The sequence below is a fragment of the Plectropomus leopardus genome, chromosome 21 (genome assembly GCF_026936395.1).
Source record: "Plectropomus leopardus strain MGB_pleo_1.0 chromosome 21, ASM2693639v1, whole genome shotgun sequence".
NCBI classification, from domain to species: domain Eukaryota; kingdom Metazoa; phylum Chordata; class Actinopteri; order Perciformes; family Serranidae; genus Plectropomus; species Plectropomus leopardus.
Window position 1 is genome coordinate 25,113,613 of NC_142196.1, and position 18,804 is coordinate 25,132,416.

At 37.6% G+C, this 18,804-nt stretch overlaps 2 protein-coding genes across 2 annotated transcripts in view; one reads left to right on the forward strand and one right to left on the reverse strand.

Moving 5' to 3' along the window:
* The window catches only part of LOC121960680 (cadherin-10-like), a 261,883-nt gene extending 250,923 nt beyond the window's left edge, over positions 1–10,960 (forward strand). Inside the window, exon 13 of the mRNA XM_088072261.1 lies at positions 6,862–10,960. Within this exon, the coding sequence (XP_087928387.1) occupies positions 6,862–7,364 (503 nt within the window). The 3' untranslated portion in view covers positions 7,365–10,960. The remainder of the gene's footprint in view (positions 1–6,861) is intronic.
* A 482-nt stretch (positions 10,961–11,442) lies between these two features.
* Positions 11,443–18,804, reverse strand: part of drosha (drosha ribonuclease III) — a 117,519-nt gene continuing 110,157 nt past the window's right edge. The window contains exon 32 of the mRNA XM_042510485.2: positions 11,443–13,070. Within this exon, the coding sequence (XP_042366419.1) occupies positions 12,940–13,070 (131 nt within the window). The 3' untranslated portion in view covers positions 11,443–12,939. The remainder of the gene's footprint in view (positions 13,071–18,804) is intronic.

Genomic DNA, 18,804 nt, shown 5'->3' on the forward strand with positions numbered 1-18,804 from the left:
GGCAAAAATGTCAAAATGCCATTTTCAAAAACTGTTGGAAACCACTTTAACCACTATGTATTAGCTGCTACAAGACACACATAGCAAAGGATTTTGCAGAAACAGCCACAACAGCATGAAATGGCATGTCCAAAAATCCACCAAAAAGCAAGGTATATATATGGCAAAATGTCAAAATGCCATTTTCAAAAAACTGCTGGAAACCACTTTGAACCACATAAAATAACGCGGTCAAAACACGCCATAGCAAAGGATTTCGCAAAAATAGCCAAAACAACATGAAATGGCATGTCCAAAATCCACCAAAAAAGCAAGGTTATAGTATGGCAAAAATGTCAAAAATGCCATTTTCAAAAAACTGCTTGAAACCACTTTAAACCACATAAAATAACGGTCGAGACATCGCCATAGGAAAGGATTTTTGCCAAAACAGCCAAAAACAACATGAAATCGCATGTCCAAAAAATCCACCAAAGAAGGTAATAAGAGTAGTATGGCGGCAAAAATGTCAAAATGCCATTTTCTTTAAAAAACTGTTGGAAAGTTCACTTTAAACCATATTCATGAAATAGCGCGTCGTTTAGACATCGCCATATAGCAAAGGATTTTACAAACAGCCAAAAACAACATTAAATCGCATGTCCACAACCACCAAAGAAGGCAGTATTATAGTATATGGCAAAATGTCAAAATGTCATTTTCAAAAACTGCTGGAAACCACATTAAACCATTTAAAATAGCGCGTGCCGAACACGCCCATAGCAAAGGATTTTGCAAAACAGCCAAAACAACATGAAATGGCATGTCCAAAAAATCCACCAAAAAGCAAGGTTATAGTATGGCAAAATGTCAAAAATGCCATTTTCAAAAAACTGCTGAAACCACTTAAACCACATAAAATAACGTGTTTAAACACGCCATAGCAAAGGATTTTGCAAAAACAGCTAAAAACAACATTAAATGGAATGTCCACAAATCCACCAAAGAAGCAAGGCTATAGTATGGCAAATGTCAAAAATGCCGCTTTAAAAAACTGTTGAAACCACTTGAAATCACATGAAATAGCGTGTCAGAGACACGCCTATATTGCAAAGGATTTTGCAAAACAGCTTAAAAACAACATTAAATGGCATGTCCACAAATCCACCAAAGAAGCATATAATATAGGTATGGCAAAATGTCAAAAATGCCATTTTCAAAAACTGCTGGAAACCACTTTAAACTACTTCTAAAATAGGTACGTTTAAACACGCCCATAGCAAAGGATTTTGCTAAACAGCCAAAAAACAACATTAAATGGCATGTCCACAATCCACCAAAGAAGCAAGGTTATAGTATGGCAAAATGTCATAAATGCCATTTTCAAAAAAAACTGCTGGAAACCACTTCTTTAAACCACATACATGAAGCACAGGCAGTGTAGACGCCATAGCAAAGGATTTTGCTAAACAGCCAAAGCAACATTAAATCGCATTGTCCACAAATCCACCAAAGAAGCTAAGGTTATAGGCTATGTAAAAATGTCAAAAATGCCATTTTCAAAACAAAACTGCTGAAACTACTTTAAACCATTAAAATAGCGCTGCGCGTCAAACACGCCTATAGCAAAGGATTTGCAAAAACAGCTAAACACACATTAAATGGCATGTCCAAAATCCACCAAAAGAAGCAAGGCTATAGTATGGTAAAGATGTCAAAATGCCATTTTCAAAAAACTGCTGGAAACCACTTTTTAAACCACTTTAAAATAGCGTGTCAGAACTGAAACACACCATCGCAGGGCGATTTTTAAGTTAAAACAGCCAAAACAACATTAAATCGCAAGATGTCCACAACCACCAAAGAGCAGCATAGTATGCGGCAAAATGTCAAAAATGCCATTTTCAAAAAAACTGTTGAAACCACTTTAAACCATGATTACGAATAGCGTGTTTGAGATATGCGCTATAGCAAAGGATTTTTGCTAAACAGCCAAAACAACATTATAATCGCATTGTCCACAACCACCAAAGAAAGTAAGTGGCATATAGTATGGCAAATGTCAAAATGCCATTTTCAAAAAACTGCTGGAAACCACTTCAAAACCACTTAAAATAGCGTTATCAAACACGCCATAGCAAAGGATTTTGCAAAACAGCTAAAAACAACATTAAAATGGCATGTCCAAAATCCACCAAAAAGGCAAGAGTATGGCAAAATGTCAAAATGCCATTTTCAAAAACTGCTGGAAACACTTAAACCACTATTATAAATAGCGTGGTGTGGTCGAGACACACCATAGCAAAGGATTTTGCTAAAACAGCTAAAACAACATGAAATCGCATGTCCACAAATCCACCAAAAGAAGCAAGGTTATAGTATGGGCAAAATGTCAAAAATGTCATTTTCAAAAACTGCTGGAAACCACTTTAAACCATTTCCTAAAATAGTAAGTATTTGCCAAACACGCCATAGCAAAGGATTTTGCAAAACAGCTAAAAAACAACATTAAATGGCATGTCCACAAATCCACCAAAGAAGAAGCAAGTTATAGTATGGCAAAATGTCAAAATGCCATTTCTTTCAAAAAACTGCTGGAAACCACTTAAACCACATGAAATAGCGTGTTAATGAGACACTTACATAAAGCAAAGGATTTTGCTAAAACAGCCAACAACAACATTAATTCGCATGTCCACAAATCCACCAAAGAAGCAAGGCTATAGTATGGCAAAAATGTCAAAAATGCCATTTTCAAAAAACTGCTGGAAACCACTTTAAACTATTATAAAATACGTGTCGAGACACACTTATAGCAAAGGGGATTTTGCTAAACAGCCAAAACAACATTAAATGGTATGTCCACAATCCACCAAAGAAGCAAGCATGAGAGATGGCAAAATGTCAAAATGCCATTTTCAAAAACTGCTGGAAACCACTTTAAACCACATGAAATAGCGTGCCGAGACACACCATAGCAAAGGATTTTGCTAAAACAGCCAAAACAAACATGAAATCGAGTATGTCCACACAACCACCAAAGAAGCTAAGTTATAGTATGGCAAAATGTCAAAATGCCATTTTCAAAAACTCATGGAAACCACTTAAACCACTTAAATAGCTGCAGTCAAAACATCGCCATAGAAAAGCAAAAGGATTTGCTAAACAGCCAAAAACAACATTAAATGGCATGTCCACAAATCCACCAAAGAAGCAAGGCTATAGTATGGCAAAAATCTCAAAAATGCCATTTTCAAAAAACTGCTGGAAACTACTTTAAACCACTTAAATATTAGCGCAAGGTCAAACACGCCATAGCAAAAGGATTTTTGCAAAACAGCTAAAACAACATTAAATGGCATGTCCAAAAATCCACCAAAAGAAGTAAGGCTATATAGTATGGCAAAGATGTCCAAAAAATGCCATTTTCAAAAACTGCTGGAAACCACTTTAAACCACTTTCTAAAATAGCGTTATGTCGGAACACAATTATCGCAGCGATTTTGCTAAAACAGCCAAAACAACATGAAATCGCATGTCCACAAATCCACCAAAAGAGCAAGGCAGTTATAGTATGGCAAAATGTCAAAATGCCATTTTCAAAAAACTGCTGGAAACCACTTTAAACCACATAAAATAGCGGGTCGAGACACAACATAGCAAAAGTGATTTTGTTAAACAGCTAAAACAACATGAAATCGCATGTCCACAACCACCAAAGAAGCAAGTACATAGTATGGCAAAATGTCAAAAATGCCATTTTCAAAAACTGCTGGAAACCACTTTGAAACCACTTTTAAATAGGCATGAGCGTTGAGACACCATAAGTAAAGGATTTTTACAAAACAGCCAAAAACAACATGAAATCGCAGATGTCCACATAAATCCACCAAAGAAGCAAGGTTATAGGTATGGCAAAAATGTCAAAAATGCCATTTTCAAAAAACTGCTGAAACCACTTTTAAACCATTTCAAAATAGCTGCATGTCGAAACATCGCCATAGCAAAGGATTTTGCCGTTAAACAGCCAAAACAACATTAAATGGTATGTCCACAAATCCACCAAAGAAGTTAAGGCTATAGTGGCAAAAATCTCAAAAATGCTATTTTCAAAAAAAACTGCTGAAACTACTTTTAAACCATTTTAAAATAGCGCAATAAACACGCCATAGCAAAGGATTTTGCAAAACAGCTAAAACAACATTAAATGGTGCATGTCCACAACCACCAAAGAAGTAAGGCTATTAGCAGTATGGCAAAAAATCTCAAAAAATGCCATTTTCAAAAAACTGCTGGAAACTACTTTAAACTACTTAAAATAATGCTGCGTTTAAAACACGCCATAGCAAAGGATTTTGCAAAAACAGCTAAAAACAACATTAAATGGCATGTCCAAAAATCCACCAAAAGAAGCAAGGCTATAGTATGGCAAAGATGTCAAAAATGCCATTTTCAAAAAACTGCTGGAAACCACTTTAAACCACTTAAAATAGCGTGCCAAAAACACACCACTCGCAGCGATTTTGCTAAAACAGCCAAAAACAACATTAAATCGCATGTCCACAAATCCACCAAAAGAGCAAGGTTATAGTATGGTAAAAATGTCAAAAATGCCATTTTCAAAAAACTGCTGGAAACCACTTTAAACCACATGAAATAGCGTGCAGAGACACGCCATAGCAAAGGATTTTGCTAAAACAGCCAAAAACAACATTAAATCGCATTGTCCACAAATCCACCAAAGAAGCAAGGCTATAGTATGGCAAAAATGTCAAAAATGCCATTTTCAAAAAACTGCTGGAAACCACTTCAAACCACTTAAAATAAAATGCAGCTTAAACACGCCATATAAAGCCATAAAGTGATTTTTAAAAACAGCTAAAACAACATTAAATGGCATGTCCAAATCCACCAAAAAAAAAAAGCAAGGTATAGTATGGCAAAAAATGTCAAAATGCCATTTTCAAAAACTGCTGGAAACCACTTAAAACCACTTAAATATTGCAAAATAAACACGCCATAGCAAAGGAGATTTGCAAAACAGCTAAAACAACATTAAATGGCATGTCCAAAAATCCACCAAAAAAAGTAAGGTTATAGTATGACAAAATGTCAAAATGCCATTTTTCAAAAAAACTGTTGGAAACCACTTTAAAACCACATAAAATAGCGTGCCGAGACACACCATAGCAAAGGATTTTGCTAAAACAGCCAAAAACAACATTAAATGGCATGTCCACAAATCCACCAAAAGAAGCTAAGGCGAGTATATGGGGTATGGCAAAAAGTCAAAATGCCATTTTCAAAAACTGCTGGAAACCACTTTAAACTATTACATGAAATAGCGTGTCAGATGACACGCATAGCAAAGGATTTTGCTAAAACAGCCAAAACAACATGAAATCGCATGTCCACAAATCCACAAAAAGTTAAGGTACAGGTATGGCAAAATGTCAAAATGCCATTTTTCAAAAAACTGCTGGAAACCACTTTAAACCACTTCTCTAAAATAATAGCGCCGCGTCAAACACGCCATAGCAAAGGATTTTGTTAAGCTAACAGCCAAAAAACAACACATTAAATGGCATGTCCACAACCAATTAAAGAAGCAAGGTTATAGTATGGCAAAAATCTTCAAAATGCTATTTTCAAAAAACTGTTGGAAACTACTTTTGAAACCACTTAAAATAGCGTGTCCGAAACACGCCCATAGCAGTTAAAGGATTTTGCAAAACAGCTAAAACAACATTAAATGGCACATGTCCAAAATCCACCAAAGAAGCAGCATATAGGTATGCAAAATGTCAAAATGCCATTTTCAAAAAACTGCTGGAAACCACTTTAAACCACTTTCTAAACATAGCTGTCCGGAACACTTGCTAGCAAAGGATTTTGCTAAAACAGCCAAAAACAACATGAAATCGCATGTCCACAAATCCACCAAAGAAGCAAGGCTATAGTATGGCAAAAATGTCAAAAATGTCATTTTCAAAAAACTGCTGGAAACCACTTTAAACCACTTAAAATAGTCAAAATGAACATAAACACGCCATAGCAAAGGATTTTGCAAAACAGCTAAAACAACATTAAATGGCATGTCCAAAATCCACCAAAAAAAGCAAGGTTATAGTATGCAAAATGTCAAAATGCCATTTTCAAAAAACTGCTGGAAACCACTTTAAACCACATAAAATAGCGTGTCGAGACACACCATAGCAAAGGATTTTGCTAAAACAGCCAAAAACAACATTAAATGGCATGTCCACAAATCCACCAAAGAAGCAAGGCTATAGTATGGCAAAAATCTCAAAAATGCCATTTTCAAAAAACTGCTAGAAACCACTTTAAACCATTACGAATGAAGCGTGCGATGAGACACGCCATAGCAAAGGATTTTGCTAAAACAGCCAAAAACAACATGAAATGCCATGTCCAAAACTCCACCAAAGAAGCAAGGCTATAGTATGGCAAAAATGTCAAAAATGCCATTTTCAAAAAACTGCTAGAAACCACTTTAAACCACATAAAATAACGTTCTGAGACACGCCGTAGCAAAGGATTTTGAATGTTAAATATCACATAAGAAACGGTACATAAAGTTGTTTATCTTGCACTCAGTTCACTTGTTCTCAAAATGCATCCTCTTGTGATCTCAAGCAGCGGTGGCCCTGAGGAGAAAAAAATACATAATGCATCCTTGTGGTAGCTGAGGCTGTTTCTACAAAGTCACAAAGTCCCTGAACATCAGTGAACACTCATGCTACATCAACAATTCCCTCTGGACAGTCACTGGCCTTCAGAACAAGGAGAGGGAGCAAAGAAACAACAGCAAAAGTCACAAAAGTCTCTTACTTGGTCTCTTTGTGTCTGTTCTCCCTGCAGTGATCGTGGTGCTGTTTGCTGCCCTGAGGAGACAGAGGAAGAAGGAGCCTCTGATCATCTCCAAAGAGGATGTCAGAGACAACGTTGTCAGCTACAATGACGAAGGAGGTGGAGAGGAGGACACTCAGGCCTTTGATATCGGCACGCTGCGCAACCCAGAGGCCATCGAGGAGAGCAAGCAGCGGAGGGACATCGTCCCCGAGACCTTCTATCCTCCAGTTCGACGGCCGGTCCTGCCCCCGACGCGGGACAATAATGGGGATGTGAGGGACTTCATCAACCAGAGGCTCCAGGATAACGACAGTGACCCAACGGCGCCGCCTTACGACTCCCTGGCCACTTATGCCTACGAGGGAAACGGCTCCGTGGCAGAGTCCCTCAGCTCACTTGAGTCGGTGACCACCGAGGGCGACCAGGACTACAACTACCTGAGCGAGTGGGGACCCCGGTTTAAGAAACTGGCGGATATGTACGGGGGCGATGACAGCGACAGGGATTCCTAACGAGAACCTGGCACACAGACGAGGAGAGAAAAGTGACATTAAACACATGTTCAAAACTTCCGGGCGATCCTGGTGCATGTGTGGCGAGAAAAATGGTGAAAGGACCGAAAAAGGAGCACCGTGCTCTTCCACCACCACCGCTCACCATTCAGTTGTCCCTCTGGCGACCAGACGTAGGCTTTGTGTGTCAAGTCAGTGTTAGTTGCGTTTTTTGCCGGGGTGCAGTGAAAAGAGACTTTGTGTCAAGACTTTTTTTTGTGTGTATATGGGTCGTACATGAGGCCCAAATATATCTATACCCATACTGTTTTTTTTTTGGTTTGTTTTTCCAAAGCTGCGTGCGATGGACACGTTCAACAAGCAGTTTTGTAAACCAACAGATATGCCTATGTATTTTTCAGTGTTTCTGGGACAAAAACATGCTGCATATTGTGAGTTCTATCTTAGCTTGTGTACGTACGGTAATATGATACAATACGCTGTACAGTTGTTTTGTTTTTCTAGGGATTTCTATGGTCCAAATAACCCCTTCTTCCAGCGATGTCTGCCTCACATTAGCCACTTATCTACTCTTGTGCTTGTGCCACAAGTGCCAGAAAATTTTGGCATCTGACACAAAACTCTTGATACAGATCGGTGGGGGAGTTATACATTATCAAATCTGTGCTATTCGTGGCACGTCTCTGTCGACAAGTGGCTAATGTTCTTTAAAGCTTACATGAAGCTGTGGTAAAGGAATGTGGATTTTACGGCCACTAAAAAACATCGGCAAACACACCAGTTAGTCATTTCTGCAGTATCTGATTTTCATCTTCACACGGCTTCGAGCATTCGCTGTGAGGTGAGCCAAATACCAAATATTTCCTTATTGAGCTGAATGTCTTCAGAAACAATTCTCTCTGTGCTGCCAACTCTTTGGCTGAAAAACGAAGTGCACAGAATAAGTGTTATTTTCTAAGATACAGTGATGAAAAATTCACCAATCTAATGCGCACCAGGCTCAGTTGGAGGGAAATACTGGTCTTGTTGGACTTTTTTGCTCATCTCGACCACAAAAATTTGTAAATGATTCACTCTGTCTGTACAGCATGGTATAAGTCAAAGTCACGTTAACTCGCAGTGCTGAAATGATGCCAACGAGCTTGAAAATACGGGATCAAATTAGACGAGGCGAAACATCTCGTGGACAGTTACCATTAAAATTTATCATGCAATTTTATTTTCTTACCTTAAATGGCTCATTTTATCTGTTCAGGAGGAGAAAAACAGGAAAAGTAGCATTTGAATCAATGCACCAAGCAGGAAACATGAAATATTAAATGGAATTGATAGAAAAAATATACACGTGTGTTTAACCCTTTGAAACCTGGAATGATATCAGATTTCTTGTGCTGTGTTCAGACGGCTTTCACGAGCTAATTTATCCTTGAAACCAGAGAAAATTAGTTTGACTTTTTTTTCTAAAAACATGAGGAAAAAGGAAATCACAAACTTGGTAAGTAATGTCTGACAAATTGCAAGAAATTACAAAAAAAGATTTGCTTTTAAAAAAGGGGGATTATTATTAAAAAATTATCCACAAAATAAAAAAATAATAAACTATATTTACAATTATAATAATATTATATATAAAATATCTTATAGAGAAAGTAAATAAATAAATATAAAATACACTTTTTTAGTTAATTTAGGTAATTTCCATGTTTATATTCTTTTTTTGTTTATATTATTATTATTATTATTATTATTATTATTATCATTATTATTACTTTCAGGCAATTTTGTTGTTTTTGCTTCTTTTTAAACTTTTTTTGGGCAATATCTTGTTGATTTTCTTTATGCCTTCTCCATGGTTTTGACAGAACTAATAGCAAACTTCTTAAGAGGTTTACGTACTTGCAAAGGTGTATGAAAGCAGCAAAAGAAACTGATGTTGCTCAAGCTCTCAAAGGGTTAACTTGGACTACTTCATGTGACAAAGCATCAAAGTCTATGGTATGAATCAAAAAAGTTGCCTTAAATTATGAAAACAAATCTACGCCATGAGAAAAGCCCCAAGTCTAGATTTTCTTGATTGGCGGTCAGATTTTTCTCATAAGGAAAAAAAAAGCATATAAACCATAATACCTTTTCGATTAAATCTACACGTTTGAAAAAGATTGTGCGTCCTGAGAGGCTCTGCACTGGTTGAATGTATAATAATGTAACGTAGCGGTTCAGTCATAGAAATGTGCCAAAAAGCAAAGAACACCAGTATTTTCCTTTAAAGCCCCTCTGATTTCTGCACACTGTCCCCGCCCTTCATTACATGTATGTAGTGTTGAACATGAAGCTAGTCCAAGTACTCACCCGCCTGATTTCCTGAGGGACGAGCAGCCTTTTCCATAAAGGGGCTTATCAAGGGGCACCTGACCTTTGAGTGGTGCGGAATAAGGTTCTTAAACCCAGAGGTGTGTCCTCGGCTCCGGGAGAAGGTCAAAACATTACCCTGCGGCGAGAACACACACGTTTTAATGCAATTTTCAAAACAAACAAAACAAAAAAAAGGTAATATTATCAAATTACTTGAAGACCTCGTAACTCTGAATAACAGTTTTGAAATAAAGCGGATTGGCTGAACTCGGAGGGCAGAATGATAAAGGAAAAAGCTAAAACAAGCTGTGCCCTCACTCACTAAAGGCCAGTCTGTGAAGAGGCTGACATTTACCAGACATTTCAAACAGTAATAACAAAACACAATGCTATAATTGCCGCGGTGGCTCACTTTTTTCTCTGTGTGCTCTGAATCGGGCCTGACATCGACGTCGCAGCGCACTTAACAGTCCAATTGATAACACAATGGCTGGGAATTTCTTTAAGCTCGACTGTATACGCGCGTTCTCTTTTCTCTTTTTTTCTCGCCCACTTGTTTTGTTTATTAGCTTGTTGCCGGAGCTCCCGTCGTGCAAGTGGCCATTTCAGACTGCGGCAATGTTGCTATGATAAGCATTTAATGGGTTTAGAAACCCTTCACTCTGAGACAAAAAACTGCTTTTCTGCCTCAAGGTACAGTGTGAGGTCTCAAATGGAAATCAACATGACAGCAGCACTCACCAAAAGCATTTCTTCCTTCAGTCTTCACGATTTTCCGTCTTCATTCAGGGTGTCAGCATATCGCCATTACGAAGACGTGCTTGTGTTTTCCTATGGAGAGTATAATTGCCTCCAAGCATTGGCGCCATGCTCGGATAAGATAACAGAAAGTGTTTGCACATCGTAACGTACCGCACCGCCACTTCTTTGGTTTTATGTTGGTTTTTTTTAATAAGTTGAGGCAACTAGATGGTGACGCTGATGTCTCTCTTTCCTCCAGTCACAATAGATCTGTGGTTGTTGATGTGTAGATGCGGTCGGCCCCGGGGCTCACCTCTAACTACGCTATATTCTGTCGGTGACAATGTGATTGAGCAGTGGAGTTTTGTCAATGTAGAAACAATTTGAGAGGTCGTGGTAGTGTAAGGGGCCCTACATCATTGGCCATTCATCGATCTGCTTTGTAAAACGTGATATTTTGTACTGAATATTTATATGACACGATTAAATATCTTTAAAAATCAGCCTCTCGCTTTTCTTCGATAGAGGGTTGATCATTTGACGGGTTTATGTACTCGTGAAGAAATGTAACTTTTATCTGAAATGTGATAGCAGCCACAGGCGAGCAGGCAGGAAATGCACCAGCCTCACAGGTACGTATGCATTATCTACAATAAATCTCAGCATAAAAGACTCAACTCTACATGTCAGATAGTAATTCATATGACGGCCGTTGTTAAATAGCTGGATCCAGAGGCTACTGAGCTGAGGAAATTGTTAATTAGACAATCTATAATTAAGATCTGTCAGACAGCCAATCGCATTTGGAAAGAGGCTAAAAAAGCGAGTGAGGGAAAAAAATCACATTTTGATTATTAGAGGATGAGTGGCAGATGTGAGACAGATGGTGACGTCGTGGTGATTGAATATAATTGACTCAACCCTTTTTCTGGTTTAGGCCTCTTAGCGGAGCGCTGAGCGGGGGAGGATTACAAAAAAAATCAGATTTTCGACTGCTGATCTGAAACTTTATTTACAATAATAGATTTGATGGTTTACTTAGCATCTCACACTTAATTTAAAAATGCTCTTTTGGCACGTGTTAGTAACATTCTGAGCTCCAGCTGCAGTTTTGGGATTTTCAAATCAGTCATCAAGTCAATATTTAAAGATTAGACAACAAAGAAAAACGTGAGACAAAATAAGGCCACAATGCTACAGTTCTGAACAGCATAAAACACAACAGCGTGTCGCTTCATCTCTAATTCTGTTTGCCTTCTGTCCTGCTTCAACTCTGAAAATTGTGGACTAAAAGTATTTTCACAAAAATCTCTTAACCTGCAAAAATGATGGTGTTTGTGTCAATTACTCACTGCATGTCAACGTTAAATTCATGAAGAAAGCTTCACTTTTCTTGCATGCTTCCACGGTGAGCAAAGATTCCAAATAGGCGAATATTTTTCCTAAATTGAAGAAAATGGGACAGGTGTTTATCAGCAAAACTATAAACAAACTCAAACTCGTGGCCCTCTGGAAAGCCGCTCAGCCTTGAAGCGAAATTTTTCGAGCAGCCCAAAAAGCGTTTTCCCTAAACGCCATTATTGTAAACAGGGTTCCCACGTGTTTCATAAACTAAAACTTAGAAACTTTTCCATGACTTTTCAAGACTTGTTTTTCTAATTTATCAGTTTCAAACTATTTAAACAGAATTTCAGCAAGCTGGGATTATTTACACAAAAATTCCATGACTATTTTAAAAACGTGTTTTTTTTAGTATTTTTATGACTTTTCAAGGCCTGGAAAATGTTTATCATGACTGTGGGAACCCTGTGTAAAAGAGACTTCTTGACAGGACACCTCGAACTGCAAACAATTATTCCTCTCTCTACTATTAATTTTTGAGCAATGGTGGCTTTGTATTTGTAAAAGTTTCTTAAAGCTGGGAAAATTTGGGACATCATCACGATGTGAAGTCTGAGCCGAGCGGGAGCTTACGGGCGGAGTCAGTGAGGGATGTTTAGTTTACTGTAATATTTTAGCAAAAATGAATGTGTTTTGACTGATGATTCTGTGTAGCAAACAATTTCAATCCTTGAATTCGACTTTTCCCTGTCTGTTTGAACGCTGTGGTAAAGTTTGGTGTTGTTAAGTCTCCAATTACTTCAATTCATGAAGAATATTCACTATTTTTGGGAGGTCTATGCACTTTGGAGGCCTGCGAGAAAAACTGTGAATTTGAGGCAACACACGGTGAGTAATTGAAGTACAAATGGTCGTTTTGTGGGTGAAGTGTCCTTTCACGAGTCATGACGACCCGACTTTTCCTCACCTGTGTCCCATCTATATTTTAGTAGAAATTGGGAAACAGTCCATGATCGTTTGCTGAACTATTACAGGAATTAGTGGCATCAAGTGTTGCCTGGACAGCTGCCACACCTGCAGTCAGAGCTCCTTAAAAGTGGAGCCGAGTCCTGATTGGCCTCCGAGAAAAAAAAAAGTGCTGTCACTTCCTGCATTCCTCCGGCTCGTCGGTCTCCTTCTCCTGCCGCTCGCGCTCTCTTCTCATCTCCTTCAGCTCCTGTCTGTATTTCCGCTCGATGAAGCGCTTCTGATGAGCCATCTGTGGGAAGTTATCTGGTACAGGGAGAGGCAGAGCGGGAAACGGGAGAGAAGTCGACCAAGGAGAACAGATAAAGAGAGAGAGAGAGACAAAGAGGCAGGGGTGCGAAGAGACAAGGTCAGTATCCAACTGGGCGACGACAGCAATTTAGGGCACAAATTGCACGGGGTATAGTTTTCATAGCGAGTGTCATGTTGTCACTTTGGTCAAATGAGCGCAAAATGTTGCCGGCAGTATTGCGACTCAATTGCCCTCGTGTTGTTATTTCATTAATAATGATGAAGTAACAAGAAATTAGACAGGCCTTGTTTGGTTTCAGCACAATGGCTGTGAGATCTGATAGCATAATTACAATGAGCATTTCTAAATGAGATCTGTAATAAGATGGTGCAGCGTGACAGCGGAGAAAATAAAACAGATACAAGCTGATAGGATGTTAACATATAGGCGGCAGACAAAAGAACGTGTTTTCTCGTTGCAGTTGGATCACAGATGATCTATAAAAAGTTTATTTAATTGTCTCGTGCTGCTCGGAAAACTCTAATATAAAACTGCCGAATGCCAGACGTCTTTTATAGCTGACAAATGCTGCTACTTGTTGACAACCAATAAAATGTAGCACTGGCTGCTGCAGCCATTAGTTCCTAAAATGAAGTTCTGAAGTCTCCATTTGGGTTTTCTGCTCGCTGCCAACTTGGCTGCAGCCACACAACCCAAATTTGGACCATTAGAGAGGAAGTCTGGGTGGATGCATGAGTGTTAAAAGGTGTCAACTGTAATGACTAGAATGCCTTTCAGAAAGAGAAGAAAACTCAAAAGTTCACCCAAACTAATTTTAAAATCTCAACCAGACAAAAATGAAGCCATAATGTGTTCCTGCAAAAAACAACTTCTTTTCAATAAAGACATTAACTAATTCTGACAGAATTGCTCTTAAACCAGCACCTGGTGGTCATTGATGATACTGCACGTGAAGCCACCTCTACACTGTCCTAAAAACATGAATTTATAGAATATCAGCTCATCATAAGCTGAGAAGAACATTTTTTTCTGTGCAAAGGCAAAAGACTGTAAGTTCAACTTGGTAAAAAAAAAATCTTATTGGCATTTTTTAGAATAATACAGATCTGCTCTATCTTTAGCCTGTGTTGTTTTTGTGATGGGAACTTTGTAGATTATGTTTGCATTAATGACGCCTCATTCCCACTGCATAAAAACCCACAGACAACTGCGAACATCTGGCTTTTAAATGCAATGGGAATGTGTGAAATCTGCATTTGCACCCGGGTCAGATGACTGCAGCAGTTGTAGGTATTTGTTGCCTCCAGCTCCGATTAGCATTGATGGGAAAATAACACCCGGGTGAATGAGCTAATTTCAGTCCCCTAACCAACGACATGCACACACACACACACGCACGCACGCACGCACGCACGCACGCACGCACGCACGCACGCACACACACACACACACACACACGATCACCTGCTGCAGAGCGGTGTACACAGCTGTGTTTGAAAAACCTGCGTGCAGGCACTTATTTTGGTGGGACAGGGGTGTGAGGCATTTTTTACACTTTACATCCGCTAATAGCTGCAAAAAGGGTAGTTAACGGTTAATACATGCATATTTAGGAATTTATTAACCTTAATTCTATGCTTTTGATTCAGTAGCTGCATAAAGTGTAGTTAACAATAAAAAGTGCATAATAAAGGATTTATCCCCGTTAATAAAGCCTTGTTTTTGCTTTAGATCGGTAGCTGCAGAAACAAGGCTAACTTAAGGTTGCATAATAAAGGATTTTATTAACTTTTATAATGCATTGTTTTCACTTTAGATCCAGTAGCTGCAGAGTTTAGTTAACTGCTATAACAATCAATGAAAAGCAATGTGTTGCTCTTCACAAAGCAATTAAAAAAAGCTTTATTAAGGTTTAACAATAACATGAAAGGTACGTCAATAAGGGTTTTATTTATGTTCTTATTAGTGCTTATAAATGTCTTCTAATTAAACATAAATGTGTTTATGATGCCATTATAACCTCTTTTATAGTCCTTATAACACATACTAACATTAATAAGCATCTTATAAGGGCTTAAAGGGGCCTTATTACCTATTAACTAATGCTTATAACAAGGACCTTAATACTTTTTTATGACCAAGTAGTACTCGGAAAGTCTGTACTTCTGAAGTAAACGAGTCTCCAGGAACACACAGAGCTGATGACATGTCTGCTGATGTATGTGGGTCACAGACCTCAACAGACATTTACACTCAGATATGAAATATGGTGACTTTATTTAAAGGTTTTTTTTTTTAATTTGTCCAATATAATTTGGTCCCTTTAAATTTGAAGACTATGTGTAAAAAGAGCTACAATTCTTCCACCATTAAATTAAAGCTTAAAGTTAGTGTCGCTGCCTTTCCTCTTAATTCAAACACGACATGCTGAAGCAAAGAGCTTAAATAATAAAAAATAAATAAAAAATGTGCTACTGTTCGAATGCTCATAAAGTACACTGTGACTAATAAACGGCTGACAGGAAGGCCAGTATGAAAATCATTGTGGGTCCTTTCCATTTTCCATCACAGGCTGACTTTAAAACTTCTATGGGAAAAAAAGTATTTTAATTTGTTTAGGTTTGCATGGTCATGGCCAGCGACCGGGAAAAACTGCACAGTCAAATTTGTGTCTCAGCGAGTTGACACAAACCAGCGGGCAGCTGTCATGCGTGCTGTTTTAAATTGAAGTGTGCAGCGGATAGACCCAGTAATGTAAACACTTAATGGAAAATTACCTAAGCTCTGAATAACAAAATTACAAACAGAGCTGCCTGGTGGGTCGCTGGCTTGAATCCTGAAAACCAGAGACAGGATTCCCAGTCAAATCCAGCTATCTCCAAACTGGGTGATTTTTTCACTTAAACAGTAGGATAATGCTATGTTTATTTAAGCTTTGGGAAATTCTCTTACAACCTGATAGGACTGGTTGATTGATTGATAAATGGAAAATATACAACTATTTTGATAGAAATTGTAAGAAAACAAAAAAGGAGCATTTACTGCTTTTCTCTATTTATTTTAACTGTAAATGTTTCGTCTGTTGGCTGAATTTCAGATTTTAAGATTTCATCTTGGACTCTGAGACCTCATTAAGGGCACATTTCAGTATTTTTTTTATATTATACACAATGAACAATTAATAGATCAATCCAAGAAATGGTCAAACATTAATTGACTGTAAAACATTTGTAGTTGCAACTAGAGCTACTTTGTCGATGCACTAATTTACAGAATTAATCAGAAACATTTTTGGTAATACAAGCTAAATGAATTATAGACATGCTATTAGAAACGTGATAATTCTTTGTTTTTGTTATGAAGTTATTTATCAACTTAAAAGTCTTGATCTGCATTGACTGCAAATCAAAAATGGGTCATGCCAAGGCAAAAAAACTTAACTTACATTTGATCTCTTTCTCTTTTTTGGTAACAGTAAACAAAATACTACAGTTATGATGTGAACAGAATCTATTGATATACCATTAAAATATCAAGTTATTATTATATGAATGAGAATGAATAAAACAGTTTGTAGGTTTTTTTTAGGGTTAATAAATCCATTATTATGCACTTATTGACAGTTAACTATGCTGTCTGCAACTACGGATCTAAAGCCAGAACAATGCAATTTTAAGGTTAACTATGTTTCTTGCAGATATCGAAAAAGTGCCTAATAAAGGTTAATAACTACTTTCTTATGCATTTTTTAGCAGTTAACTATGCTTCCTTTCTATTAACCCTTTGTTTTCTTTGGTTGTTTAGGCTCATTTTCCTGCAACTGACTCTAACTGCAACTGACAGTAAAGCTGAGGGTTAAAGCTGAGTCAGCACTTTGACCTCTCACACTGTTTCATTTAAAGCCCAATGTGCTGCAGCACAGAGCCAAAACAACAGAAAATGTGTCTCTGTCTAAATACTTAGGGCCTGCACTGCAGATAGTGTATATTATCCTCTGATAAATGGGAAAATTTAATTATTACTATTGTCCAGACAGTGGACTAACAGCTGATAATATGGCGCCTTAGGGTTTGAGCCAACGATTCCACGAGGCTGTCTGGTGTGGATATTGTGTTTTCTGGAAAATGGCTTCTGCTGCAGACCCATATCCATGGTCGGAGGAACACACTGCAGGAGCACGAGTAAAAATGGTTCTCACATGTTGGAGCGACACATTATCCAGCTGGATTGTGCTCAGATCTCTCACTGGCACTGATAAGCTCAAAGTTGGAGAATCAGTCGTTTGAAAAACGCATCACTCCAACGGTTTATTTAAAGAATGCCTCATCTACTGTCTAATAAAAAGCACAGTCGGAGCCTTTTTTTGTGTGTTTTGAAGTGATTGAAGCTTTGGGAGTTCTGAGAATTAATTGAACATTTAAGCAATTTATCAAGTTAGAAATTTAGATGCCCCAATTTTTGTTGATAAAACGATGCAATTTAAACATGTAATTTTGAGTATTTTTCACTAATTTCTGTCATTTTATGGACAAAATAGTATTTGGCTTTGGTGCGGGCTTCAGAAAAACACGCAGGCAGAAAGAATTGGCTGCGAACAACCAAAATCCATGTTAGTATGTTGTGCTGTCTCTCAAATTGGATACTTCTGTACCTGAATTAGCTATTTTAAACAGGTAACCTCCTGTGCTGAAAAATGAAACCAATGAGGAAATAAACATATTTACAGCCTTGTTGACAAAAACCCAAAACAAAATGGTTTTGTAATGTTTTCATTGTCTAGAAATAAGTCCAGATATTCGGTTTTCCTTTGAATGTGCATTGTTTTTATGGTTTTAAGTTTGTTTTTTGCAAGTGAAAATTAGCATTAATTACATAATCACATTGAAGCATAGCTTTTAAATACACAGGGATAATCACAATTATTTTGATCAATGTTGAGATCACAATTATCTCTCATGGTTATTCATTGATTTTAGGCACAAAACATTTTTATTGTGCTTTATTTCTCCCGAAATTATGCTATTAGTTTATTCTAAGCACTGTTTTTGGCTTGTTTGAGCAAAGCTAACAGTAAATAAAAAAGTAATTTATTCAGCTTTAATGTTTTTGACTGATAAACAGGAGGTTGCAGTTTATTGTGGCTGTAAAACACCTTGTAAAATGAAACAGCATACAATAAAATAACATTTTTTACTACTGTATCTTTCCAGCTGAGTTTAATGGCTCCAGTTTTAAGTAATGTAAATGGTAGAGTTGGCCATTCATTGACTTTTATCTTAAAGGTCCTAGATTGTTATTTAAAAAAGAACAGAAGTCCTGTTTTTATTATAAAGCAGTTATAGGAGCTATGTACTGTAAATACTGTCAAAGTATCAAAACAGTCAATCCACAGAGAAATTCACACAGTCTGTATTCAGAAACTGTGCCTTTAAAAGAGTCATCAAGATTTTCATGAAGTTGTGATGTCACAGCTTTACTACACACTAAATCACTGTTTTTGCACTTTTGACATTTAAATGAACAGAGCACTAATTTCACTCTCAATGCTGCGCTACTGCTGGTGTACAGAACTTTGCATCAAAATGACACTGAAAATAAGGTTTTCTGTCGCCTGAATTCAGTGCATCTCCTATCTGCCCCTGTTTATTTATAGACGCATATATATTTTTTTTCCTTTTACATCGATCATGGTGCAATGATGCACTACAACATCGCTGTCATGGATGT